This window comes from Erythranthe guttata, chromosome 12 (genome assembly GCF_056151865.1).
Source record: "Erythranthe guttata isolate IM_541 chromosome 12, IM_541, whole genome shotgun sequence".
In the NCBI taxonomy this organism is placed as follows: domain Eukaryota; kingdom Viridiplantae; phylum Streptophyta; class Magnoliopsida; order Lamiales; family Phrymaceae; genus Erythranthe; species Erythranthe guttata.
Window position 1 is genome coordinate 19,723,626 of NC_142544.1, and position 25,812 is coordinate 19,749,437.

The 25,812-nt window shown below is 36.9% G+C and overlaps 5 protein-coding genes and 1 pseudogene across 8 annotated transcripts; 4 read left to right on the forward strand and 2 right to left on the reverse strand.

The window, feature by feature from the left end:
* The first annotated feature begins 18 nt into the window (after window positions 1-18).
* LOC105956809 (syntaxin-121) lies at window positions 19-1,113 on the forward strand. Its single transcript, XM_012980711.2, has one exon. The coding sequence runs from the start codon at window positions 139-141 to the stop codon at window positions 967-969; it is 831 nt and encodes a 276-aa protein (XP_012836165.2). The 5' UTR covers window positions 19-138; the 3' UTR covers window positions 970-1,113.
* A 1,400-nt stretch (window positions 1,114-2,513) lies between these two features.
* On the forward strand, window positions 2,514-3,981 carry LOC105956808 (syntaxin-121). The gene has a single exon (XM_012980710.2). It carries the CDS (start codon window positions 2,851-2,853, stop codon window positions 3,742-3,744), a length of 894 nt encoding a protein of 297 aa, XP_012836164.2. The 5' UTR covers window positions 2,514-2,850; the 3' UTR covers window positions 3,745-3,981.
* Window positions 3,982-5,051: 1,070 nt separating this feature from the next.
* Window positions 5,052-11,172, forward strand: LOC105956810 (RNA helicase family protein). Of its 2 annotated transcripts, none has more exons than XM_012980712.2 (16): window positions 5,052-5,384; window positions 5,774-5,919; window positions 6,382-6,481; window positions 6,572-6,781; window positions 6,861-6,956; window positions 7,273-7,548; window positions 7,785-7,988; window positions 8,085-8,240; window positions 8,535-8,627; window positions 8,898-9,112; window positions 9,188-9,347; window positions 9,442-9,715; window positions 9,797-9,989; window positions 10,071-10,257; window positions 10,366-10,734; window positions 10,866-11,172. In XM_012980712.2, exons 1-16 carry the CDS (start codon window positions 5,067-5,069, stop codon window positions 10,998-11,000), a joined length of 3,132 nt encoding a protein of 1,043 aa, XP_012836166.2. In that variant the 5' UTR covers window positions 5,052-5,066; the 3' UTR covers window positions 11,001-11,172. The 2 variants fall into 2 exon arrangements, with proteins under 2 accessions (XP_012836166.2, XP_012836167.2); XM_012980713.2 differs by having other exon boundaries at window positions 5,065-5,384; window positions 6,378-6,481.
* A 1,077-nt stretch (window positions 11,173-12,249) lies between these two features.
* On the reverse strand, window positions 12,250-13,782 carry PUB23 (plant U-box 23). Its single transcript, XM_012980418.2, has one exon. The coding sequence runs from the start codon at window positions 13,689-13,691 to the stop codon at window positions 12,450-12,452; it is 1,242 nt and encodes a 413-aa protein (XP_012835872.2). The 5' UTR covers window positions 13,692-13,782; the 3' UTR covers window positions 12,250-12,449.
* A 6,090-nt stretch (window positions 13,783-19,872) lies between these two features.
* On the reverse strand, window positions 19,873-21,303 carry LOC148766696 (E3 ubiquitin-protein ligase PUB24 pseudogene; annotated as a pseudogene). Its single transcript, XR_016035086.1, has one exon. The product of XR_016035086.1 is annotated as an E3 ubiquitin-protein ligase PUB24 pseudogene (transcript).
* Window positions 21,304-22,275: 972 nt separating this feature from the next.
* LOC105956812 (BTB/POZ domain-containing protein) lies at window positions 22,276-24,707 on the forward strand. Of its 2 annotated transcripts, XM_012980715.2 has the most exons (3): window positions 22,276-22,408; window positions 23,110-23,171; window positions 23,263-24,707. In XM_012980715.2, exons 2-3 carry the CDS (start codon window positions 23,160-23,162, stop codon window positions 24,580-24,582), a joined length of 1,332 nt encoding a protein of 443 aa, XP_012836169.2. In that variant the 5' UTR covers window positions 22,276-22,408; window positions 23,110-23,159; the 3' UTR covers window positions 24,583-24,707. The 2 variants fall into 2 exon arrangements, with proteins under 2 accessions (XP_012836169.2, XP_012836168.2); XM_012980714.2 differs by lacking the exon at window positions 23,110-23,171 and having other exon boundaries at window positions 22,309-22,408.
* Window positions 24,708-25,812: the final 1,105 nt, after the last annotated feature.

The window sequence follows — 25,812 nt, forward strand, 5'->3', positions numbered from 1 at the left end:
TTAAATTCTTTTCTTTGACCTACGTACCGAGTACCGACATCTCATATATATATATATATATACAACCGATCCTCCAATGTCATAATTAAAATTGTAAATGCTTCTCCTATAATCAAATTAAATTACTCAGAAAAAAAAATGAACGATTTATTCTCGGCCGGATCTTTATCCCGGTACGGGGACCAAGGTTCCCACAGCATAGAGATGACAACCGGCGGTGTCAATCTCGACCGGTTCTTTAAAGACGTCGAGTTAATCAAAGATGAGCTCACAAATCTCGAAACTCTCCACGCAAAGCTCAACGCCGCACACGAGCAGAGCAAAACCCTCCACAATGCCGCCGCTATCAAAGAACTCCGCTCGCAAATGGATGCCGACGTGGCCGCCTCCCTAAAAAAAGCCAAGCTCGTCAAGGTCAAACTCGAAGCGCTCGACCGGTCCAACGCCGCCAACCGCAGCGTTCCTGGCTGCGGCCCTGGCAGCTCCTCCGACCGGACGCGCAACTCCGTCGTAAACGGCCTGAGAAAGAATCTCCACGACGCAATGAACCGGTTCAACGATCTACGCCAGAAGATGGTGTCAGAGTATAGGGAAACCGTGCAGAGAATATACTACACAGTCACCGGAGAAAACCCCGACGAGAAAGTACTAGACAGGCTGATCGAGACTGGGAAGAACGAGAATCTTCTGCAGAAGGCGATACAGGAGCAAGGGAGGGGGATGGATACTGTAATGGAGATTCGAGAAAGGCACGATGCAGTGAAGGAGATGGAGAAGAATCTGATGAAGCTGCATCAGGTTTTCTTGGATATGGCGGTTTTGGTGGAGAGCCAGGGTGAACAGCTGAATGACATTGAAGGACATGTTTTGAAAGCTAAACCATTTATTAAAGATGGGACTGAGAAGCTTCAGACTGCCAAGAATTCAAAGAAATGTTTTGGTTTGTGCGTGTGCTTGTTCTTATTTTGATTCTTCTTCTTTCTTCTTCACCCATGGAATTAAGCAATGAATGAAGCTTTTTACCTTCATTTAATTCTTCAATCCTGGTTTTTATTTTTGGTGATCAGTCTTATTTTAATTTTATTTTTTTATTATTGAGTTGTATCTTACTACATGTTGAGTCTTTGAATGTTAATATTAAGTATATATACAGTAAAACCTCGATAAATTAATAACTTCGATTAAATAATAGCTGCTTCTATTCCTGACACATAATGGAAGCACGATAAAAACTTAATTTATACGAATTAATCCTATAGAACTAAATAACATTCGGAATCCACCGAAAACTCTAGAATCCACCAGAAAAACGAGTTAGATCCTGATTCTAGTAGGTCTCGTAATTTTGGGAACAACCCAATTTACGGAAACGAGATAGAGTTCGTTTCGTACTCAAATACAATTTGGGTTCGTTGAAAACCCTTATTTTTCTATAATTTCTTTCGATATCTCCACCGATGCCCATTAATAACGCTTCTCCGAATTAAATAGTTATTTTGCAATTCGAATCCAATTTGATGTTCTTATCAATTCCTGACTCGGTAAAAAGAAAAAAAACAAACATAACAACGAAGCATGACCATTTTAGTATAACAGTCATCCACGACGGCAAGTTGCTATTTATTTATTACATGTAATGATCTGGTCCTGCTTCTAAAACGACTACATTCACAAATATATATATTGAGAAGTAAATGAAACTATCTTGGCCCCGGAAGAATAGGGGAAAATATGCAAGTTGAAACGATGCGTAATAATCAGATATTAAGACTCAAGACCCATATACCTATTGCTAATTTCTGGACTTTCAGCCCATTTAATCCATTTCTATCTGACTCGGCCCAACACCAAAGCCGAGTAGTATTATAGTCTATTTGGATCTGGTCAAACCTTGGAAGACTCTAGAGTCTTGATTCTGCATTGATCTCCACTGTTTGATTCAAGCCAATCATTTTGAGGTACTATGCCTCCGCCTCTCTTACAACCCTAATTATGATCGAGTGAGGTAAAACTTGTGGGTGAGGGAAACATGAGTGAGAGAGTTCAACTATGGTGAGGTTTGGGTTATGAGTGAGATCTTTGACCAATCTGAGTGATTTCGGTCCGATCTAAGGTTTCAAAGAGCTTTGTGGTTTGTGTTGAACGAGCTCTTAGTTTGCTGGAACGACACAAACACTTATGTCGCGGACCTTCGTTAGATGGGCTTTTGGCCTCTACCGAACGAACTTTTGCCCCGACGTTATTGTATTTTATTGGGCCTTTGGCTCATTAATCTGAATATAAGGGATTCGGTCCATTGGTGCCGAACTCATTCTAATCAATATTTAGGGTCTTGCCTCCTTGGGGACATGTTTGACCAAATTCCTAATGCACCCTCCAATAAGTGAAGTGTTATTATTAAATAATAATAATAATAATAATACAATATTCCTAAAAGATGTGAAGCTGGAAGGCGAGTAAAGATGATGATACTCCAACCTCCATTTTCTATAAGAAAAATACACATAAGTTGACTTTTAATTTTTATTTTGTAAAGGAGAGTTGACTTTTATAAAGATGTTGAAGGCTATTCATTTGACTAGTCTTTCTGGCCCCATTCAACCCGCCTGCTTATCCTAATTAAGCATCTCCATGATTTCTAATCAAACATTAATTAAAGACTTCTTCAAATAATAATAATAAATAAATAATAAATTAATTCAAGTCTTAAAATGTTTAAACAAAACCTACCCATGTTTCTGCACTTTGTATTTCACCTTCTTCTCTAACATCAAACTCAAATATATACACCCATTCGTTCATCAAGAACACAAATTAAATTACTCAAAAACTAAAAAAAATAAAAAAAAAATGAACGATTTATTCTCGGCCGGATCTTTCTCCCGTTACCGGGATCAAGATTCCCACAGCATAGAGATGACCACCGGCGGCGTCAATCTCGACCGGTTCTTCGAAGACGTCGAGTCAATCAAAGAAGAGCTCACAAACCTCGAAACCCTCTACACAAACCTCAACGCCGCCCACGAGCAGAGCAAAACCCTCCACAACGCCGCCGCCGTCAAAAGCCTCCGCTCCAAAATGGACGCCGACGTCGCCGCATCCCTAAAAAAAGCCAAGCTCGTCAAGGTCAAACTCGAAGCCCTCGACCGGTCCAACGCCGCCAACCGGAGCGTCCCCGGCTGCGGCCCAGGCAGCTCCTCCGACCGGACCCGCACCTCCGTCGTCAACGGCCTGAGAAAGAAACTCCACGACGCAATGAACCGGTTCAACGACCTCCGCCAGAAGATGGGATCCGAGTACAGAGAAACCGTCCAGAGAAGATACTTCACCGTCACCGGAGAAAACCCCGACGAGAAACTTCTGGACAGCCTGATCGAGACAGGAGAGAGCGAGAATTTTCTGCAGAAGGCGATACAGGAGCAGGGGAGAGGGCAGGTGATGGATACAGTAATGGAGATTCAAGAAAGGCACGATGCGGTGAAGGAGATGGAGAAGAATCTGATGGAGCTGCATCAGGTGTTCTTGGATATGGCGGTTTTGGTGCAGAGCCAGGGCGAACAGCTGAATGACATTGAAGGACAGGTTATGAGAGCTAAATCGTTTGTAAGAGGTGGGACTGAGCAGCTTGTGAGTGCCAGAACTTTGCAGAAGAATTCAAGGAAGTGGGCTTGTTTTGGTATTGTTCTTGTTCTTGTTGTTATCTTGATTATTGTTCTTTCTCTTCAGCCATGGAAGAAGCAGTGAAGCTTTAATTTTTACCTTCTTTTCTTTCTTCAATCCTGGTTTAATTTTTAATTTTTTTTTCTTTTTTGTTTTTTAAATTTATTATTTATTGTTGGGTTGTATCTTATTGGATGTTGAGTATTTATTTCCTCGATGATAATTAAGATCATCATTATATTCTACTAGAAATTAGTAAGAATATATATAATTGGGATGACATTTTTTTTTTGTGTTTGATAATATTTTTTTATTTTGTCATTTTTATGCATGGATGTAAATATCTAAGGGTAAATTACGGTTTCCCCTGACGTAAGGTCAAATTACGAAAAAACTTCGCATGTTTGGGTAATTATTATCACCTTCAATTATGAATTTCCTTATACGACCACTTTTGCGGTGTCAAATTTAGTGGAATCTTCTAGGTTCTGTGAAATTCTCCAATTTGTACCATTTTATTTCATTCGAGCTACATATTTTGAAACAAGACGATCGTAAAATGTGTCTTTTACCTTGTATATATCAGATTGTGGTACATAAAAAAAGACATTTTTGCACAAAACGTGTACAAATTAGAGAACATTCCATAAAACCTAGAAGATTATTTTGAATTTAACAACATAAAAATGAACGTGTAAAAATATTTATAGTTAAATGGGTTGATTGTAATTACCAAAACATATGATTTTTTTTTTTCTCCGTAATTTGACTTTACTCTGACCGTGACCGTAATTTACCCAATATGGAATGATGTTTATCAGTTTTGCTTAAAGATGTGATTGCTTTTAGATTTATTGCACAATTATAATATTTTTTGTAATTGGTGATATCCATTTGGCCTACGGTTATTTATTTGGTTTAGGGTCAATTGCCAATTTTAAGGTCCGATTTTGATTAAACAAGCTCAAAAAACCCCATTAAACTAAATTAAATGAAAACATAAAAAGAAAAAAACAAACATAACAGCGCAGCATCACCATGTTAGTATAACAGTCTTCCACGACGGCAAGTTGCCCATTTATTAATTACCTGTAAATGATCTGGGTCCTGCTTGTAAAACGACTAATTTCAATAAATAAAATAAAATAAAATAATTTTTTATTTATTTAGTTTTTGAGAAATAAATGAAAACTATCTAGGCCTAGGTAGTATAGATCTAGCCGTTACATCATAAATTACTTCCTATGGGCACCAAGCCCAATATAATATTTTGCTAAGGCCTCATATTGTAACGGGCTTTAGCCCAACTATTATATTGGGCTTCATATCCTCATAAAAAAGCCCGTGACAGGCTTAATAGCAACTACCTTTACAGGGATGTCAAATTGACGCAAAAGCGCATTTAAATGTCTCACACTCTACTTTATAACCCCTTCCGCAATTACTGCGTTTTCCCACTCGTTCAGTTTCGGCATACCTTTTCGTCCGCCGTGCACCGTCAATTTATCGGCAGCACTAACTTTTGTAGGAATAACAGTAATCGGATCTCAACATTTACTTCCATGTCTCAACGCCCTAACTTCCACGGCGGCCGTCGAGGCGGTGGAGGACGCGGAGGCGGCCGTGGCGGTGGAGGAAGAGGCGGAGGTCGTGGTGGCGGAGGTGAGCAGCGATGGTGGGATCCTGTTTGGCGAGCTGAACGTCTGCGTCAGCAAGCCGCTGAGGTACTGATACTGTTTATCATTTACGTTTTTTGTGCGCGAATAGGCGAAATTGATAGCGTTTGTTTATTGCAATTATGTGGAGGAGAAGTGTTTGATATAATGAAGTAAATGTATGATATGTAGGATGAACTTTAGGAAACTCTTTTGAAGTGAATTAACTTTGGGAAATTCCTCTGAATTATGTGTGGAGCTTGAATTTGCATTATATATCACAATTAAAAAATCAATCACGTATGTTGTGAATTCAAGTTACAAGTCTGAAACCTCAATTTTTCTAGGAAAAACCACAGTTCAGGAACAGTAGTTTTTTCTGATATATTTACTACATAGCTGGTAATAGTTATGCTCCTCTCGTTTGGCTTATAACGGTAGTATTTGCATGTCCGTAGAAAGACGTATTGGATCAGAATGAATGGTGGGGAAAATTGGAACAAATGAAGAGAGGAGGAGAGCAGGAGATGGTAATAAGGCGACACTTCAGTAGAGATGATCAGCAAGTCTTTGGTGATATGGCTAATCAGTTGGGTCTTTACTTGTAAGTTGCTTTCTCTCATTATATTTGTTGATGTGTTGTATACTTCTTTTTTTCGACGAATTATCGTGTATCTATATGTAGTCTTTTCATGAATTTCGCACATACCACCACCTTAAGTTTGTTATTATGCAAATATAAGTTTTCTTGCTGCATTGGTATGATATTTTGGTCGATGGAATTGATTGGAGGATTTTTTTGGTTGAACTAATTTCGGATCAGAGAGCTGGCTTTCAAATGTGTTGAAGGTTTTGAAGTTTAGATCCAGATTTTTAAATATAGTTTCAATTGTCATGCTGTATTTAGCCGATCAAATGTATGCACACAATATTATAACAACGAATGAATAAGTTCATCTTTTATAACCACATGCTTTAGGAGTTAACTTTGTGGGAATTGAATTTTATGCATATGAAAAATTAGCTGACAAAGTGATCCTATGGTTTTGTATTTGTGGAAAGAAAGCCATGCATATAATAAAGGGAAGGCACTCGTTGTGAGCAAAGTTCCATTGCCTAATTATCGTGCAGATCTTGACGAACAGCATGGCTCCACTACGAAAGAGGTTTGTTCAGTTATTGGAGGAAAAAAAATATTTCAGTTTTTTATATTGTTTATGCCGTTCTATCATCTATCCTTTTGGACAATATCTCAGATAAAGATGTCCACGGAAACCGAGGAAAGAGTTGGAAATTTATTGAACAGTTCCAATGGAACTAAATTAGTCGAGAGCAAGCCTTCTACATCCTCTCAGAACGCAACATTAAAACGAAAACCAGTTGAGGTCGGCACATCACAGTTGGAGATTGATGCTGCCTCCGAGGGACTTAGTATTGAACTGAAACAGAAACAGGAAAAAATGAGGGTATGTAGCTTGATGTCTTGAATCTCTGTGTCTGGTTTTCTGAAAGTAATTTGTGAATGCTGAATATCTCGATTTGTAGGAAGGGGATAGTGTAAAGGCAATGCTAGCATTTAGAGAGAAGCTGCCGGCGTTCAAAGTAAAAGCAGACTTTTTGAAAGCTGTTGCAGAAAATCAGGTATAATTTTCTTTTGATGATTATCTGCAATCTGCATGTTCTGCTGTGCATATGAATACTTTAGAATTCAGTGCTTCTAAACAGCAGCCCTATTCTTCTTCTCAATGTTTTTCCAATTTTTTTCTCAACTTCTTCCCCACTTCGTTCTCCATCTTTCTGATCTCTTATTTCCCTGTCCTTCTTTATCCTGCATGTTATCTGAAATGCTTTGTTTTATGTCATATTCGAAGTTATGAAAATTATATGAATTTTTATTGAAGGGTGTTAAGATTAGCAGTTCTTTTTTTTTTTTTTCCTTTCTCACTCTATGATGCAGGTTCTGGTAGTATCAGGAGAGACTGGTTGTGGTAAAACCACACAGCTTCCGCAATTCATCCTAGAAGAGGAGATATCATCTCTACGAGGTGCTAGTTGTAGTATGATATGCACGCAGCCTCGAAGAATATCGGCAATATCCGTTGCAGCTCGAATATCGTCTGAAAGAGGAGAGAAGATTGGTGAAACTGTAGGTTATCAGATTCGTCTGGAATCAAAACGGTCTGCTCAAACAAGATTGCTATTTTGCACCACAGGGGTTTTACTTCGGCAGCTGGTATTTGTGATCTTACTTTTGGCATTCCAGTTTTCATGTTGATGCCTGTCCTTTGTTGATTAAATTGTAGTGCACATTAGGTTCCATTTTTCAAACCATACATAAAATCAATTTTCTGCACTTAGGATCATGTTTCCCTCATAATTTTAGTCAAGACCGGAAAACATTAAAATTTGATTTTTTAAAACTACTTTGTTTTACTTCTAAAATTCTTTTCTTTCTCCTAATCAATACAGGTGCAGGACCCATATTTAACAGGAATTACTCACTTGCTGGTGGATGAAATTCATGAAAGAGGCATGAATGAGGACTTCCTATTGATAATATTGCGAGACGTCCTTCCTCGCCGTCCCGACCTTCGTCTTATCCTTATGAGTGCCACCATAAATGCTGATCTATTCTCGAAATACTTCGCAAATGCTCCAACCATTCATATCCCTGTATGCAGTATAATCTTATATAGTTATATGTCACTACCCCCTTATCTTTTTAGTTTTTTCTTCAAGATACGTTGTTTCATAAATTTTTTTTTGCAGGGATTGACATTTCCAGTGAAAGAATTTTATTTGGAAGATGTCTTAGAGAAAACTCGGTATGCTATCCAATCAGAGTATGAAAGTTTTCCAGGAAACTCAAGAAGAGGTCGGCGACAACAGGATACCCAAAAAGATCCTCTGACAGAATTATTTGAGGTGTGGTTCTTAGTGATCAGTTTCACCTTAAATTTTATTTTACATTGCCTCTTTCCATTTTATACTTTTAACTTGATAGCATCTTTTCTTTCAAATGCCTTTTTGAATCCCCAAATAATGTAATTGAGAAATTATGGAAGTCCTATGCTGGACTTCCTGCTCGTACATCAATGCATCTGCCATGCTCATGTAAGATTGGATGTAATTGAATAGCAAGTCCATGGGTTGTCAAGCTACATGGTTATCATGGAACCTATGCATTCTACTTAATACTTGTTTCTTTTTTCTTGTCAGGATGCAGACATTGATGCTCTCTACAAAGGATATAGTACAGGCACTAGGCGATCTCTTGAGGCTTGGTCTGGTTCTCAGTTGGATTTGGGCCTTGTACGTATCTTACAGTATTATAATTACCTCTTCTTACGTACTAATTGGAAGAAGTTAAATCAAATATAGTAATAACATAGCACAAAGCTCTCTTTCTGTTTTTTTAATATTTTCTGTGGTTCTGCATGCATATTTTTAATATGTCCGCAAGTATTTTGCTGAATTTAACGGGGATAGATATCCGGAAAGTTCATCCTTGGCTATAAGATATCTTCATGTTGATCATAAGAACAGCTGTTAGAAGCTTTTCCTGTCCAATTTTTATTACAGGTTGAATCAACTATCGAGCATATATGTCGCAATGAAGGTAGTGGAGCAATTCTTGTTTTCCTCACTGGATGGGATGATATTTCAAAGCTCCTTGATAAACTTAAAGCAAATGTCATTCTTGGAGACCCAAATAAGGTCTTACTTCTTCCCGTTCATGGTTCAATGCCAACAATCAATCAGCGCGAAATTTTTGATCGGCCACCCCCAAATGTTAGGTAAGCATCTGTACCTTGCATCTTTTCCTTTCTGAAAACACCTCCTAACAGAACCGTTTGATGGTATATCCACAGAAAGATTGTGTTAGCTACAAACATTGCCGAGAGTAGTATCACCATAGATGATGTTGTGTACGTTGTAGACTGTGGAAAGGCAAAGGAGACTAGTTACGATGCTCTTAATAAGTTGGCTTGTCTTTTACCTTCATGGATTTCCAAGGCATCTGCACACCAGGTACTTGACAAACACCCTTCTGCATATCTAATTGTCTTCTTCCCATCACAATTTGACTCTGCAAAATAGTCTTACAAGAAATGTGTAATTGCAGAGACGTGGTCGTGCAGGTCGTGTACAACCAGGGGTTTGCTACAGGCTTTATCCTAAAATGATCCACGATGCTATGCCTCAGTATCAACTGCCTGAAATGCTTCGAACACCTCTGCAAGAGCTATGCCTGCATATAAAGAGTTTGGATCTTGGAGCAATTAGTACATTTTTGGCTAAGGCACTTCAACCACCCGATGCTCTCTCTGTAGAAAATGCCATTGAGCTACTCAAAACTATCGGTGCCCTTGATGATAGAGAAGAGCTGACTCCTCTTGGTGTGTGGTATTTCATTGTCTGTTTTTGTTCGTTCAGTTTCTGGATGCAATTATAGAAACTTACTGTAATATTGATAACAGGGCGTCATCTCTGCACTTTACCTTTGGACCCGAATATTGGAAAGATGCTTCTCATGGGTTCTATTTTCCAATGCCTTGACCCTGCACTAACCATAGCTGCTTCTCTTGCACATCGCAACCCATTTGTTCTTCCAATTAACAGGAAAGAGGAAGCAGATGATGCAAAAAGATCCTTTGCCGGTGATTCATGCAGGTTAGGCTTTTGCTGGAAAAGTCGCAATTAATTGTTTATGATAATTCTGGTTTTGTGAAATTTTCTTGTCCTTGAAAACAGTGACCACGTTGCTCTTGTTAAAGCATTTGAAGGATGGAAAGATGCTAAACTCAATAGAAATGAGAAAGCCTTCTGCTGGGAAAATTTTCTGTCACCAGTAACTATGCAAATGATTGGAGATATGAGAAATCAGTTTGTTGATTTACTGGCAGGGATTGGTTTTGTCGATAAATCCCGTGGTGCCAAAGTAAGTGTCTTCAATTTTATTATTTTTTTTTTTTTAAATTGCCTAGTTTCAATGTAGAAAATAGAAATTACTATCATCAGCTAATTTGCACGATTCTTTACTGTGCAGGCATATAATGAGTACGGTGATGATTTGGAGATGGTGTGTGCAATACTGTGTGCCGGACTGTACCCAAACGTTGCGCAGTGCAAAAGAAGGGGAAAACGAACAGCTCTATACACTAGAGAAGTCGGAAAAGTCGACATTCATCCAGGATCTGTCAATGCTGGTGTTCATCTTTTCCCACTTCCTTACATGGTATACAGCGAAAAGGTCAAAACCAGTAGCATATATATAAGAGACTCGACTAGTATATCGGATTACGCTCTGCTCATGTTTGGTGGGAATCTTATTCCAAGCAAAACTGGAGATGGTATCGAAATGCTTGGCGGATACCTTCATTTTTCTGCATCGAAGACCGTTTTGGACTTGATACGGGTATATTTCATTGCATCTCTCTCTCTCTCTCTCTCTCTCTCTCTCTCTCACACACACACACACACACACACACACACACACACTCGCGTATTTGAAGGTGATGAGTTGTTTGGTTGATTATGAATGCGCAGAAGTTGCGAGGGGAGCTGGACAAACTTCTAACAAGGAAGATTAAGGAGCCAGGAGTAGATGTTACGGTAGAGGGTAAGGGTGTGGTTGCAGCTTTAATAGAGCTGTTGCATAGTCAAAATGTGCGCTACATGTGATTTTTTGCATCTCCTGCATACATACATACAACATCATATCATGCATGCAACTCTCATTTTCCCGGTTCATTTTTATTTATTTATTTAAAATTTATTGTAATATTATATAATATATAATATTAACAAATTAGCAATGACGAGTTTGGTCTTATCCATGTTTGAGAGTTTCAAATCTTGGACACTTTGAATAGTTTTATTATAATAACTTCTAAATTTGAATATTTCTCGAGTTAATTAAATGTTGCCATCCAGATTCCAGCCCCACCTCATAATAGTCATTCGAACAATCTATTGACTTTTCAATTTTTGCATGGGAATCAAGTGGCCATCACCATCAGAATAACCAATTTATAAACCTTCTGTCTCAATATCATTAATTTTAGGGTAAATTACAAACACCCCCCTGAGGTATGGTCAAATTACAAAAACACCCATCTTGTTTGGATAATTACAACCACCACCCCCTCAACTCATCAAATTTAATGGAATCTTCGAGATTATATGGAATATTATCACTTTTGTACCCGTTTTATTCCATTCAAACTCTACATTATGAAGCAAGATGACCATAATATGTGATTTTTAGCTTGTATATATCAGTTTGTGGTGCATCGGAAACTGTATTTTTTACTCAAAAAGAGTACAAACTAGAGCACATTTCACGGAATCTAGATGACTATGTTGAATTTGCCACCATAAAGGTGTGGGTCTAAGAAAAAATCATAGTTGAGGGGGTAGATGTAATTATCCAAACAAGAGGGGGTTTTTGTAATTTGATCATACCCTAGGGGGTGTTTGTAATTTACCCTTAATTTTATTTGAAAACATTGTAAGCAGTCAATTGTACTTCTATATTGTTGTTTGACCAAATTACTCCCATCAATTTTGACATATACAGCGCCTACATTATCACTTAAATAATAATAATTAGGGTAGAATTAAAAACAATACAATATTAGAGTAGTTGAGATATGTATTACACATCCCTGCTGGCCTCATGGAAATTCAAAACAAAACACCGTCACAAATAAATTTTTTTTTGAATGTTGAGTTGTATAGTGCGAAAAATTCATGCATGAAATTAGCTAATGTGAAACTGAGATATGGGGGAATTATGAATCAAGCTTCTTCAAAGTCCCAATTTGGTATGGTGAAAAAGAAAAAGAAAATTAAGTCCCTCACAATAATTATATGAAGATGAAAAACGAATCTGAAAAATCGAAATCAAGGACAAAAAGCAAGAACGATAATCCAATTGAATAAGTTCAACTCTTTTGAATTAAACTCAATTTCCTGAAACATATAAATTTCTTTTTGTATGGGCATTTTTTTGCCCCGTATACCAATATTTTTCTATCATCTTTTCTAATTACTGAATCGAAACTATTCACAGTTGACAAATTAAAAGGAAAAAAAAAATAAAATCGTATACAATCACAAGAATTAATCTCAAGATGGATAAGCAGACATCAAATTGCTTGGTATGCATGAAGAATTCTTCCAGGCCCTGGAATGCAATTTCAGTATTTCCCTAGCTCTCTCCTTCGTCTTCGATCCGCAGTCAACCTGAACAACCAAGCACAGCTTCGCCACAACTCCAGTCTGCAGCATCTCCATCAAAACTCCATGAGTTGCAGAAAACCTAGAAATGGAGTTCAGAATTCTAACACCCCTCTCACTTGCAACCTGAGAAACCCTAAGTATCTTCTTCGAGACAACGGCCAAGCCGGCTCCATGCCTCATCAGCTCGGCTCTACCCTCGGCGCACTGGCAGAGGTAATCCAGCACCGCCAGCACCATTTCGCATGTCCTCTTCTCCGGCGAGTCGAGGAGGAGGTCCACAAGCACCGCCACCGCTCCGGCTTCCACCGCCTTGATCCTGTTCCTCCCCCACGCGCACGTACCGATCAGCACTTTGAGCGTCGCCTTCGTTGACTTCTGCGAGATCTGGTCGCTCAGGATTTGTGATACTTCCGAAAAGAATTCGGGTTTCAAACTGATTAACAAAGAGGGTTCCGCTACTTCCACCATTGATTTCAAAAGCATGACGGCGTACGCACGTGACTCGTAGCTGCCGTTTTGCATGACGAAAGTTAACGATTCCACGAAGTCGCCGTTATTTAGGGCTTTCTTCAGCCCGGATTCCGTTAACCGGAGCGAGTATATAATGGCCAACGCCTCGTCGGAGGATTTATTCAGATCGGATAAATATTCTTCGGATACTTCTGAGCGAGATGCCTCGTGCGTGTTTTTCACGATCAGCGCCGCCAAGAACTCGGCCACTCCGGCGGTTTCCATGCACCTCCTGTTAGTCTGGTTCTGATTAGCGACGGATCTGAGTGTCTGTAAGGACTTCGTTTGCATCTGTTGCGACGACTTTGCGTCGCTGAGGAGCTTCAGAAGCTGAGATCTGGTGACCGGAGCTTTTGGGGTGGGCAGCCTCTCGACGCCGTGGGTGGCGTTGAGGGTGCACCAAGACTGGATGAACCGCCGGAGCGTGATGTTCGGAGTCAAATCCGGGTCGATGAGGACCTGTTTGGTGACGGGGCAGATGCTGTTCTTGTCGGAGAATATCCATTTCTCGATGCTTTCTCTATCGTAGGTTATCCCTGTGGAAACTGTTACTGGATCCTTCATTATGTCGAGTGTGATCGGGCAGAGGAAATACGGTGGAATCTCGATTTCAGCCATTGATGGAGAGAGAATATTCCGGTGGTGAAAATATGAAGCTTTTTGATGAAGATTTGTTTTTGTTTTGTTTTGATGAATTTGGGAAATGAGATGAATGAGTATATATAGTTGTGAAAGTCAACACGTGTTATTGTGTGTGTAATGTGTGTGTAGGAGAAAGTGAGTAGTATTTTTTATTTTTATTTTTATTTAATTATTGTTTTGGGGGGTTTGGACTTTGACTTTTCAAACTACACCTAGTCTAATGTGTGTGCGATAGGTGTAAGACATATTATTGATTGACTTTCTTTATGTAAAAAATAAAAAACACATGGTGATTCTTTGTTAGCTCGTGCTTAATTTACTAAAGATGGTCAAAGGCTTTCATATATTGTTAGTTTTGGTTTTTTCCCAATACTTTTCTTTTTAGAGCTCGAGATATAATCATCTTTTTTATCAATTTATTATTCTTTTAATTACTCCATCCATTTTTTTGCAGATCGATGATTTGTACAACTTAGTTAAAATTTTGATGCTTATATCATTATCAATACTAAAATCAACACCAAACAATTCTTCACGTTCTTCATTTCTTTTTTTCCATTATTATTATGCTACAACGGAGGGAAATATGTGTAACCAAAATCATATGTGATTGCGTATTACGTTTATGTGGCTATGTGGCAGAGCTTCAACGACGATGGCGACGAGAAGCAATGATGGAGCAGATTTAACAAAGTTCGCGAGAATTTAAATGAGTCTGACGGAGTTCAGTTAGTTAGACTGAATAAATAAGGTGACACTAGAGAAGTGAGAACAAATTACTTTTACCAAGTTTTAAAAATTGGATTGTCTTAATTTAAAAGAGTATTACTGACCGTAGTTGTTTAACAAATTACCTCAAAATAAATGGATGCGACATTGGAAAGTAGAGTCTAAATTGTTTTTCTTCTCTATTTATTGTGCTTATTTATGTTCATAAAGGATGTAATTGGCTGCCGACAACTACTAGTGGTGGTGGTGGTGGTGGGTATATCCATAAAATTACAATAAATTGTCTACGTGTACTATGATAATGGCGTTATGTACATTTTTACTTGGTTGTTTCATCATGGAATATGGAGAGAAGTCAATATATGTAATAGAATTAATTAATTAAAGCTGATGGGCCTTCATTATCTTGGGCCGTGCTGGACCACCTGGCCGCATTGACTCAGCCCCGCTCGCCTTGGCTCGTGTCTCACCCGGTTGGCTATTCTAAATTTTTAGGCTTGACTTTTCATTAAAATAAAACAAAAAAAAACCACCATATAACTAAATAAAAAATAAATTTATTAGATAAAAGTCAATCCCAGTTGCATTATAAACAAAGTAAACGAAAGAAGAAGCCAAACCATTGAAATAGTACTTATATATGTGTTCCTTGAGGGTTTAGGGTAAACGCCACAAAACTTAAGGAACATTATATTTATGAAATATACTTCATTTTATTGGGTACAACTATCATTTTATAATTTAAACCGATAATCATTACTTATATTCTAAAATTGTCTAAGTTCCTCAAAATAAGCATTGGCGGATCTTAGTGTAAGGTGGGATGGGCTGAGGCCCACCCTCAATCAATTATATTTAATATTATTTTATTGATGCTTAATCTAATCTGAAATATTAAATGTCGTTTTAATTTTACTAATATAATTTTGACTTCGAAAGTGATTTTGACTATTTTCTACTTTGAATTTGACAAAATTCAAAATACGAAAACCGTAATCCTTTGAGATAGCTTTCCAATACAACATGAATCAGCTGGATTGGATGTCAGATGATAAAGTTATGCATGAATGAGTTACATTTTAAATTTTACATAATTTAAAACATCAAAGTTGTGGGCAGTGTTCATCGATTGATGCATAACTTTCTCAACCGACATCCAATCTTGGCGATTTAAATTAGATTAGAAAACTAACTCAAAGGACTACAAATTCCATATTCTGAATTTTGCCAAATTCAAACTCTAATATGGTTAAAATCACATTTGAAGTCAAAACGACATTATGAAAACTGAAACAACATTTATCACATCCCTAATCTAATTGGTACATTCAATTCATTTTTAGCGCACCCAAATCCTTTTTTAATGTAATTTAGAGAGCTACAATAATTAAATTTTGAGCTTTATATTAATTTATTTAGGATGAATTTTACGAATAGATTTATTTTCCAGTGCAGCATGTAATATAAAATCTTGGCTCCGCGTCTGTCTGTAAATAGCTTTACTCTTTATTAATTATTCAACAAGTTGTAATTTTGCTACTTATTTTTAAGTTAGCGTGATAGAATTTTTTTGGTGTCATGATTAATATAAAAGTGAATTAGATGTGGTCATTAATCGTGAGCACGTAATGGTGAAAAATATTGTAACAAATTGGTTAAAATTAATGAAGATTGCAAAATTGGAATCGTCAATCAGATCCAAAGTAAACGCAAAGTTAAGTCGGCGGCAACGTTTACTTGCCCAAATCCTCAGCACCGCCAGACTTTTTTTTTTTTATTTTTTTATTTTTTTATTTTTTTTATTTTTTATATTGCTTTCAATTCTTGTTTAAATAAAAAATATATGTTTAATATAAAGTCAAGATTTGTTTTCATTAGATAATTATGCTCATCGCTTAAGAACATTTTAAATATAAAATTTAAAATTTTCACTTGACATACCATAAATTAATCGGTTAGTTAGAAAACCAGTAATTTCCCTAATAATAATTGAAAAAAAAAGCTGAAAAAATACAAAAATGGCTAGGGGTGGGTGTTTTTTACCAAATTGCCCTACCAACCCAGTGGCGGATCTAGACAATATTTTAAGGGGGGCGAATTTTTTAGGAAAAAATATATCCAACGGGTGGTTATAATTTTGGAGATTTCAGGGGCAGCGCCCCCGAATTTTTTTTCGGGTTATTCACAAAATATTGCTAAAATAAGTATATATTTATAATTTTGAAGTAAAAATATATATTTTAGTAGTTGTATTTTATATTGTAATAACAAATAGAGAAAGAATATATAAAATTACATAAAAGAATAGAGAAGAAAATAAAAATAGGGGGGCAAAAACACATATTTGTATAATAATATGCCAAAAAACAATAAAAAAAAAGTTGGAATATTTTTTTCTGGGGGCGGCTGCCCCCCCCCCCCCCCCCGCCCCTTAGTAAATCCACCACTGTACCAACCCATTGCCCTACCGAATCCTACTGATTCTCTACCGAAATATTTCTACCGAATTATTACCGTACCCTACCGAAAAGTTTTGGTAGGGCAACGACACTCAATATTATTACAATGGTATATTGCCCTACCTTACCGAAATATTATTGATAAATAAAATTTTATTTTAATAATTCATTTATCATATATAAAAAGTTAAAATAGTATCTAATTAACTACTATTAGTTAAAATTAATTATACTCTTTAGATATGTCAAAACTATTTTAAGCTGCTTTCATTAATAATGATATAATTAATGTTAAAAAATTTTATGTTATAATTTTAGTTAAGAAATATTTTATATTGGGTAAATTAAGAACATATATTTTGAATATTTATATTTTAAAAAACTAGTTTTGTACATTTTAAACATATATGCCTTGAATTGCTTTGAAAAAATGATATTCAATTTAGACTTAAATAGTAGATAACATATGTTTGGTAATTATCATTACCATATCCTACCGTACCGAATTTTTGGTGTACCGAACTTTTTGGCAGGACAATGGTAATGAATTTTAAAATACCGAAAGTTTGGTAATGGTAGTGATTCGGCGGGTTTGGTTCGGTTGCCCTACCAAACCCACCCCTAAAAATAAATGGCAGTATGCTACACATTCTGGGCCTTGGATTAATTGCATGCTTTTATTAGGGGGATTGGGCCTGGTGGGCTTTTTGTTATCGGACTAAAATTCAGATATTATATGCATAAAGTAGTATAATTTAAATTAATAGTACTGTCTTATTATCACATTAGATTAAAGTAATAACTTCAAAAATCAGAATGTGTTGTGAAATAAATATTAGATAATGTATTAAATATTTATTACAAATACTAATGGTGTGAATAATATTAATTAATTAATATTAACTAGTTTTTAATATTTAATATGGAACTAATTAATATATATATATATATATATGATCCGTTCGAAAGAAACACGATCCCGTATCTTCTTTGCAGAGGTTAGTGACCCTGCAAGAAAAGAAACCGGACTGACGCCGGAGTTGGCACTCCAACTGTCATGTCTAGGGGTGGTTTCGGTACGGTTACCGAACATTTTGTTCAATACCGTGTACCTACCGTATCTTTCGGTATTGAAAAATTCTATACCGTTACCGTACCAACAATTGCGGTATACCGTTATTCGGTATACCGTTAGTTTCGGTACGGTATGATCGGTACGTGGTAATCTACCGTACGTCATTTTGTTGATGAACTCGGATGATACAATAATTAAGATGAATACTAATTAAATGCATAAATACAACAAATTAAGCAAATGAATATGGTAATCAAACAATTTACATGAATATACATTATACGACCGTAATAGCGTATGTTGCTTCAATTAACTAATGATTACTAAGATATGTATAGAAAAATTGTAGAAACTAATGAGCAAAAAGTTTCATGGTTTAAGTAAGATAAATAAAAAAAATTATGTTGTAATAATGCAAATGAAACAAAAGGGTGAGAACTTAGGGGGGGGGGGGGGGAAAGGGAGAAGAAAATTATGGCAAAAAATATTCCACCAATAAGAGATTAGTTGGACTTTGAAACTAAAGAAGTACGTGAAATAAAAAACTTTAACGAGAACCAAATTAAATATTGAGTTTGAATAAATATATGGAAATAATAAAAAAAAATAGAATTATGTATATATATAATATATATAATATGTATCATATGTTTATTCTTGTTTTTTATTTTTATTTTATAATACTTGTTGACTATATTTTTAATATTTACAATATAAAGGGTAAAATATATTAACTAATTTTTAAAATACAAAGTTACGGTACGGTACGGTATTACCATGGTTTTGAAGATACAATACCGCTACCGTACCGTAAGATAATGGTACGGTACCGATACCGTACCAAATGTAGTGGTAACCGATAGTTCGGTATTTATTCGGTAATTGTTGGTAGGTATACCGTGGTAATCGGTATTCGGTAATTTTTGCCCAGCCCTAGTCATGTCAGTGAAGGCTCACGTGTAATCTCGAAGGTTGATTATTATGCTTACTTATCGTGTATAAAAAGGAATGTATATGAAAAAACTTGTCTCTTTGGTGGGCTTTATACCTCCTTTTATATACCTTAGCCCATATTTCCTAGGCCTCAAATCTCGGTTGAATCGGCCATATAGGGTACTTTACCTGCTGGAGGACGGGTGGCCAGGATCACGATAACTCTCCTAGTAGTCAGTCCCAGGCGCGTTAGGTAGTCCTCCTTCTGACTGTTCCCCGTTTTTTCCGACCGCACCTAGTTATTATGGCATTAAATGCTACTGCCAGAGCTTTTAATACGCTGCTGGGACGTTGTCAGCGCATTTATGTCTCCTTTCCCGTGCTTGCCGTGGCTTTCGGGCTTTCTCGAGTTACGTTGGTCTGCTCGGGAATCCGATCTCCTCCTTTGTCGTCGCTCGAGGGAGCGGGGATGGGTTTTAAGGACTGGGCTTTCCTTTCTTGGGTCATCCTTATCCAGCTAAACTATTCTTTAATTCTTCCGAGCCTTCGTTTTGGGCTTCTTAGTCCGGTAATTGGTCCGGATCAGTATATATACACACTCTATATAATATAATATAATATAATATTATACACAATATAATATAATATACTATGTGAGCGGGAAAGATAGAGAGAGTAGAGAATGAAAAATGCTAGCCAAAGTTGTCTTTCATCCATTGACTTGTATATCTATTTAATATTTATACATACAAAATGATGAGTCATCACTAACACTTGTCAACATTTTCTCTAACATTGTTTGAAATGGCTACACATGTCCTAACACTTCTCAAGGGGCTAAAAACCCATTTACTAAAGTCCACAATATTATAATAAAATGCGAATTTTATTAAAATTACTTGATAATTATAATTAAAATATTAAGTTAAAGTAATCAAATATGGTTCATTTGAATTAAATCTGAATTGGGTTCTATAGTTCATAGAATATATAATTGACAGAATATTGAAATAAATCAAATAATTTTATTGCAAGAATTAGAATTTATTTAGAAGATAAAAAAAACATTTGACAAGTAACTAATAGTGTAATTAATTAATTAATTAATTAATGTGCAGTTAACAACGGTGTCACCTGGTAAACCTAGTTAAGGTAGCAACTTCAACGCAAGGGGAATCTTTCCACACAGTACAATGTGCTCTGAGAATATCCCTAGCTTTCTCCTTCAGGTGGGTCCCACAGTTTGCCTGCATTACCATGCAAAGCTTCGCCACCGTTCCAACCCTCAACATCTCCGTCACCACCCCACTCGTCGCCGAGTGCTTTGATATCAGCCACACTATCATCACCGCCCTCTCGTCCGCCGCCGGAGATACCTTCAGCATCCTCCTCGTCACCACCGCCACACCGGCGGCGTGGCTCAGAAGCTGTGCCCTTCCCTCCGCGCAAGAGCACAGCTGGTGTATCACACCCAGCACAAGCTCCGTCGTTCTCTTTTCCGGCGCCGCCGCCGGGCTTCTTCTCAGCTCAACCTCAACCAGATCGAAAACCACCCCCGCTTCCACCATCGCCGCCCTGTTTCTCCCCCACTTGCAGGCTTCCGAGAAGACGTACAAAAGTGCATTAATATTGTCCCCTCCACGTAAATAAGAACCAATATTTCTGAAGAAATCAGGTTTCAGCCTCTCGAGCAAGCGAGGGTTCGAATTCTTAACCACGGATTTCAGCACGTGCGACGCGTGAAATTTCAACTTCGCCGATGATTCGCTGTCAGTTAACCCGAAAACCCACATCAAAGAATCCATGATGATCTCATCATCGTTTTCATCAGTCGATAAAATCAAAACACGAGCAGTGTAAAGAATACTAAGTGCTACTTCCAGACCATTATTACTTTCTCCACTCTTGTAACACGAAACCACGAAACATAACAAACCCTCAGCCAAACCAGCTTCAACCATGCAAACCCTATTCCTCTCGTTCATCTCCGCCGCCAGAGCTTCCAATTTCTCAAGGGTTTTCATCTGCAAACTCGGGATGCGGAGTTTTCTCACAAGGTTAGCAACATAGGATTTGGTGACAGGAGTCTTGGGCGTAGGGATACATTGGCCGCCGCCGCTGGCGGCAGCGTAGGGTGAGTTGACGGTGGACCAGGCCTGGATGAGGCGGCGGAGCGTGTGGTTCGGAGTGATTAAAAAGTCGGAGTTTGTGAGCAAAGGCTGTTTGGTGACGGGGCAGATGGTGTGGTGGGTGTCGAAAAGCCAGTGCTCGATGCTATCTCGGTCGTAGGTTATACCGGAAACCGCCGTCACCGGATCTTTCATTATCTGGAGTGAGATTGGGCAGATAAAGTACTCTGGTATATTTTCTATGCTCATTTCTCCCATTTATTAATTAAAAAATGCTGATTCATAAAAATGGATATATATATATATATATATCAAGAATGTGTGAAATTCAGTTAGGATCTGGTAAGAGAACGCGGCTGTTAGGAAATTGGTGTGTTGTCTGTGTGTGAAAAATTATGAGAAAGAAGGAAACTTAGTCGTGGGAATATTAATGAAGTCTTGTGTTCACATGGCCAATGCAAGAAAAAATAGTAATTACTATTATACTATTTATTAATGCTATTAATACTACTTATTTTGTGAACTAAATTGATTTATAGTAGCATGGTACAGTTGGATATTTGATTTTAGTTTGGTTAAACATATATTTAGTTAAAAAAGTACAATATGATTCAAATTTAAGAGTTTATAAGATGTTTTCAAAGTGTTTAGTGTTTTTTTTTTTCAAAAAATACTAAAAATTCAAAGAATGATAAACTTATCGATAGTAAAAACTTATCAATTATTTAAATTAAGTGTAACCAAACGAATTCTAATTCCAAATACGAACACAGTCTATGATGAATAGCATAGAAATAACCTACGTTTACATAAGTACACAATTTTCGTACTAATGTCGGGCGATGAGTCAATTAGTCAAAGAGATAAGTCAACGGTCAACTGACTTTACTCGCAGTCACCGCTCGCTAGTATCCCGCGTCAAATTGTCAATTTATGGATTTTCTTATACCCTAATAAACGTTCTCAAAAAATAAATAAAAAAGAAATAAAAAAGAGAGAAAAGAGAAAAAAAAAATTAGATTACAAACAAACGGTGTCGTTTCGGTAATAAAGGCTACGAGAATAAATGACATTTCAGGTTAATTCAAGTGTTTGCCTCTTGTAATAATTTTTTTTAATATATTGTTATTTGTTATTCATAAATATTATACAATATATTTGTTTGGACTAAAATTATTCATATTTTATGATAACATAGAATTTAGTAGATTAGATAAACGAAGCCGTCAATTGGGCCATTAACGATTTTGATCCAATAAACATATAAAATGGTGGCCCAGTTGTCTGATGATGCAATATGCTTTCACACTGCAACCTAACCATGGAAGGAAGACGAAGAAATCCCCAATTGCAGAAACTAAAGACAAGGTATTACTTATTTTGTACATGTCGGAAATTCGATTCCGTCTCGGCCTCGTGTTTCTTATGTTTCATTAACTGTAAAAGAAAAAAAGAAAGCAGCTCAGATTCTTCGAAATCATCATTTTTTTATTGCAACGGAGAGATATATTACTGCGATTTTTGTTACTTTTTCAGCTGTTTTACTGCTCCTTTTCGGATTTCTGATTATTCGATACCCAATTTTACAGTTTCCAGTGGTAATTAATAGTTGCCAACTCATCAGTGGTTTCTTACATAATTAGGGCCCGAGAAAATTGGGTATACTTGGATACCCAATTTTACAGTTTCCTGTGCTAATATTTTGAATTCCTGTTTTATTTATTTATTAATTTGGCATTGTTAATATTATGAATTCTGGTTGTTCAATATCACATTGTCTAGTTTCGTAAGTTTAAATAATGTTAAGTGTGATGTGTCGTTAAACGCGTTTATTCGTATTTTTTTTGTAATCATGATGCCGTATAACATGATTTGTTGACCGTAATTTAGTTGTTTTGTTGAATCAGCGTGCTATAGTTTTCGCGGTTTGTAATATTAGTATTAATGTTTAACAAATCAAGAATCTATAAAGAGAACAAAGGTGCAAAATGGAACACTATCTTTTAACAGGAAAGAGACGCAAAAGAAACTTACTCACTGATTACCGATCTTTTCATCTGCTTTGACAGGCATAGTAATACCCAAAAGCTTCAATACTTAGTCCGAAATTAATTGGTAGATGGAATTATCAGTGAGTTCTCTCACTTCCTTGTAATATCTACGAATCACGTCTGCTAAAAATTTACGACTATCCGTGTTTCATTTTTTGATAATTATTACAGGATAACGAATCAAAGGAGCCACTCAAGATTGGTGATAGATCAACCAGTGATGTTGTTGTTAGGATTAGAACGCACGAAGGCCGTGATGAATGGATTTACTGCCATTCCCATATTATCGTAAAGAAAAGCAAGTATTTCGCCGATCGATTATCCGAAAATTGGCCGACGTGCCAGATTCTTGATTCGCGTAACTGTGTGGAAGTTCACTGTGAAGAACGTGACTTTGACTATCAGATTACAGTTCTTAGATTCTTCTACGCCCAATCAGACGTGACAGTGACTGATTTGTGCAATGTGGCAAATGCTATTGGCATTTTAAGAGTAGCTTTCGAACTTGGATGCCCGCAAATTATTTCCACCTGTGTCGGTTATTTGGAAGCTGTTCCTTGGGAAGAATCCGAGGAAGAAGAAATATTGAAGACGATACCGAAAATGGGTTCACAAGCAGAGCAAGTACTCGCTCGTCTACAGCCGGTCAACCGTGGGACCGTCGTCAAGATTTTTGTGTCAGCCATCAGATTCGCCACGTCATCGCCCGAGTGTGAAATGAAGGATCTGAAAACCTCTGCTCAGGAGCAGATCGAGTATATGCTGACTGAGGATGACGATGCCCCTCTGTTGACCGCGGATGATGAAGTCAAATCCGAAGTAAGGGATTGTGTGAATGGATTGTTGGCTAGGTTTGTGAATGTTCTTGAATCAGTTGACGAAGAAACGAAAATGGGCTTGTTCGAGGCGCATTTGAGTGATTTATCGTGGGCTTTTCAGATAGTGGCGAAATTGGAAATATGGGGTGATTTTGTTGACACGTGGGTGGAGGCTTCGGTGAAGATAGTGAGAGTTGCTGAGGTGGTGTTTTTATTAACTGGGGTGGCGAAGTTGAAAGTTCTCGAGGTGACTGCTAAAGTATTGGAAACGGTAGCTTATGGTAGTGTTGTTTTGCCTAGTGTCAAACGACTTCACTTAGTTAAAGTGTGGCTTGCGTTTGTGAGGCTCGTTAAGTCTTCGGTTGATGACTCTGTGGCGGTTTCCGATGATTCCGTGGTGGTTTCCGACGATGATAATGGTGGTGGTGGCGGAGATGTGGCGGTGAAATCGGATGATGAGGTGTGGCAAACATTGGAAGGGGCGTTTGTTTTGATGATTCTTGCATTGCCTTCGTCGGACCAAGCGGAAATTTTGACGGAGTGGTTGGAGAATAAACAGATTAGGTATCCAGATTTGACGGAGGCGTTTGAAGTGTGGTGTTATAGGTCCAAAGTTGCTAAGCGAAGGCTGGGTCTTTTGGACGGTGACAGTCGGAAAACTAACGGAGTGTGAATTCGAATTGTTCGGTGGCATTTTTTTGAGCCTATTGAAACTAAACTGTATTATGTTTTTTTGTATCGGTATTATAGTTTGTAAAATGTATTTACTAATTTTGATATATATATATGTTTCGTATATTTTTAATATTTCAATATTTGTTATTTTAAATTCCTCATATAGAATTATTTTAAGCCACTTTCGCGGGAAAACGACAGCTGAAATGACTTCTCTCTCCTTTCTAATTTATCTTAAACAACCATTAATAAACATATAATGGTAGGAAATGACTTCTCTCTCCTTTCTAATTACCACTCTATTTGTGCTATTTTATTTATCTCTTCATATAAAAAATTCAAATAATTATAAAATCCTTATCATTTATTTGTCTCTAACAATCTTTTGTACCATATAAAAGGGTTATTTCCTAAAGTTTTCCAAATTAAATGCAGGAAATTTCTCAGAAACTACGGTGAAACATGGGAAATTAAATTCTACACCTCGTTATTTTCACCGAGTGACTGTTGGCCGTAAATCTGCATAATATCTAGTTTCGATGTGTGAATGAAACCTTAAATAGTGCTAGAATTCAAGGCCATAAACATCACATCACATCTCCGACAGAAACAATGGCGTAAACAAATTATACGGAAAAGCAATAAATAAACATTTAAAAATCGAAAAAATCATGATGTCATAAATGAAGCGTTATTCCGAGTTTCCGTACACAGAGTTGAATGAGACCGTACTTTTAAGAGACTCAAGTCAACTTTTCATAAATTCTACTTTGACATTTATCTCCATATCTAATTATATATACATTTTTTTTATGTATTTTTTGTCTTTTTCTGCACCATTCATTGATTGTCAACCTCAAAACCTTATTACCCCATTTAATTTCCAGGTGCTTTAACAGGTTCCGTATAAGTCACGGCATAAAATTTATTTTGCAGTTTAATTTTCTTGATGAAATTAATTTTAAAATACATATACACACAACATCTAAATATAGAAAAAATAAATAAAACTGTGAGAATAAATTTATAATGCAACACTAATATTAAAATGTTAAAAAAAGTGAGAAAGAGAAGTGGAATTTGGCTACTTAATTAATTAATTTATTTTTTAATTTTGTTTAATTATAGTGGAGTAAAAGCTGTAAGGCAGTAACTTAAAATAATAATTGAAATCCAAGCAAAAGTCCACTGATGAACAACCTAGACTAGTGATAGTGAAGGAACTGCT

Coding starts and splice junctions, on each gene's coding strand:
- LOC105956812 (XM_012980714.2), top strand. CDS start 22,328: ATGATGCAATATGCTTTCACACTGCAACCTAACCATGGAAGGAAGACG. Junction 22,409..23,262: donor TTGCAGAAACTAAAGACAAG/GTATTACTTATT, acceptor TAATTATTACAG/GATAACGAATCAAAGGAGCC.
- PUB23 (XM_012980418.2), bottom strand. CDS start 13,691: ATGGCTGAAATCGAGATTCCACCGTATTTCCTCTGCCCGATCACACTC.
- LOC105956809 (XM_012980711.2), top strand. CDS start 139: ATGAACGATTTATTCTCGGCCGGATCTTTATCCCGGTACGGGGACCAA.
- LOC105956810 (XM_012980712.2), top strand. CDS start 5,067: ATGTCTCACACTCTACTTTATAACCCCTTCCGCAATTACTGCGTTTTC. Junction 5,385..5,773: donor TGCGTCAGCAAGCCGCTGAG/GTACTGATACTG, acceptor GCATGTCCGTAG/AAAGACGTATTGGATCAGAA. Junction 7,989..8,084: donor CTCCAACCATTCATATCCCT/GTATGCAGTATA, acceptor TTTTTTTTGCAG/GGATTGACATTTCCAGTGAA.
- LOC105956808 (XM_012980710.2), top strand. CDS start 2,851: ATGAACGATTTATTCTCGGCCGGATCTTTCTCCCGTTACCGGGATCAA.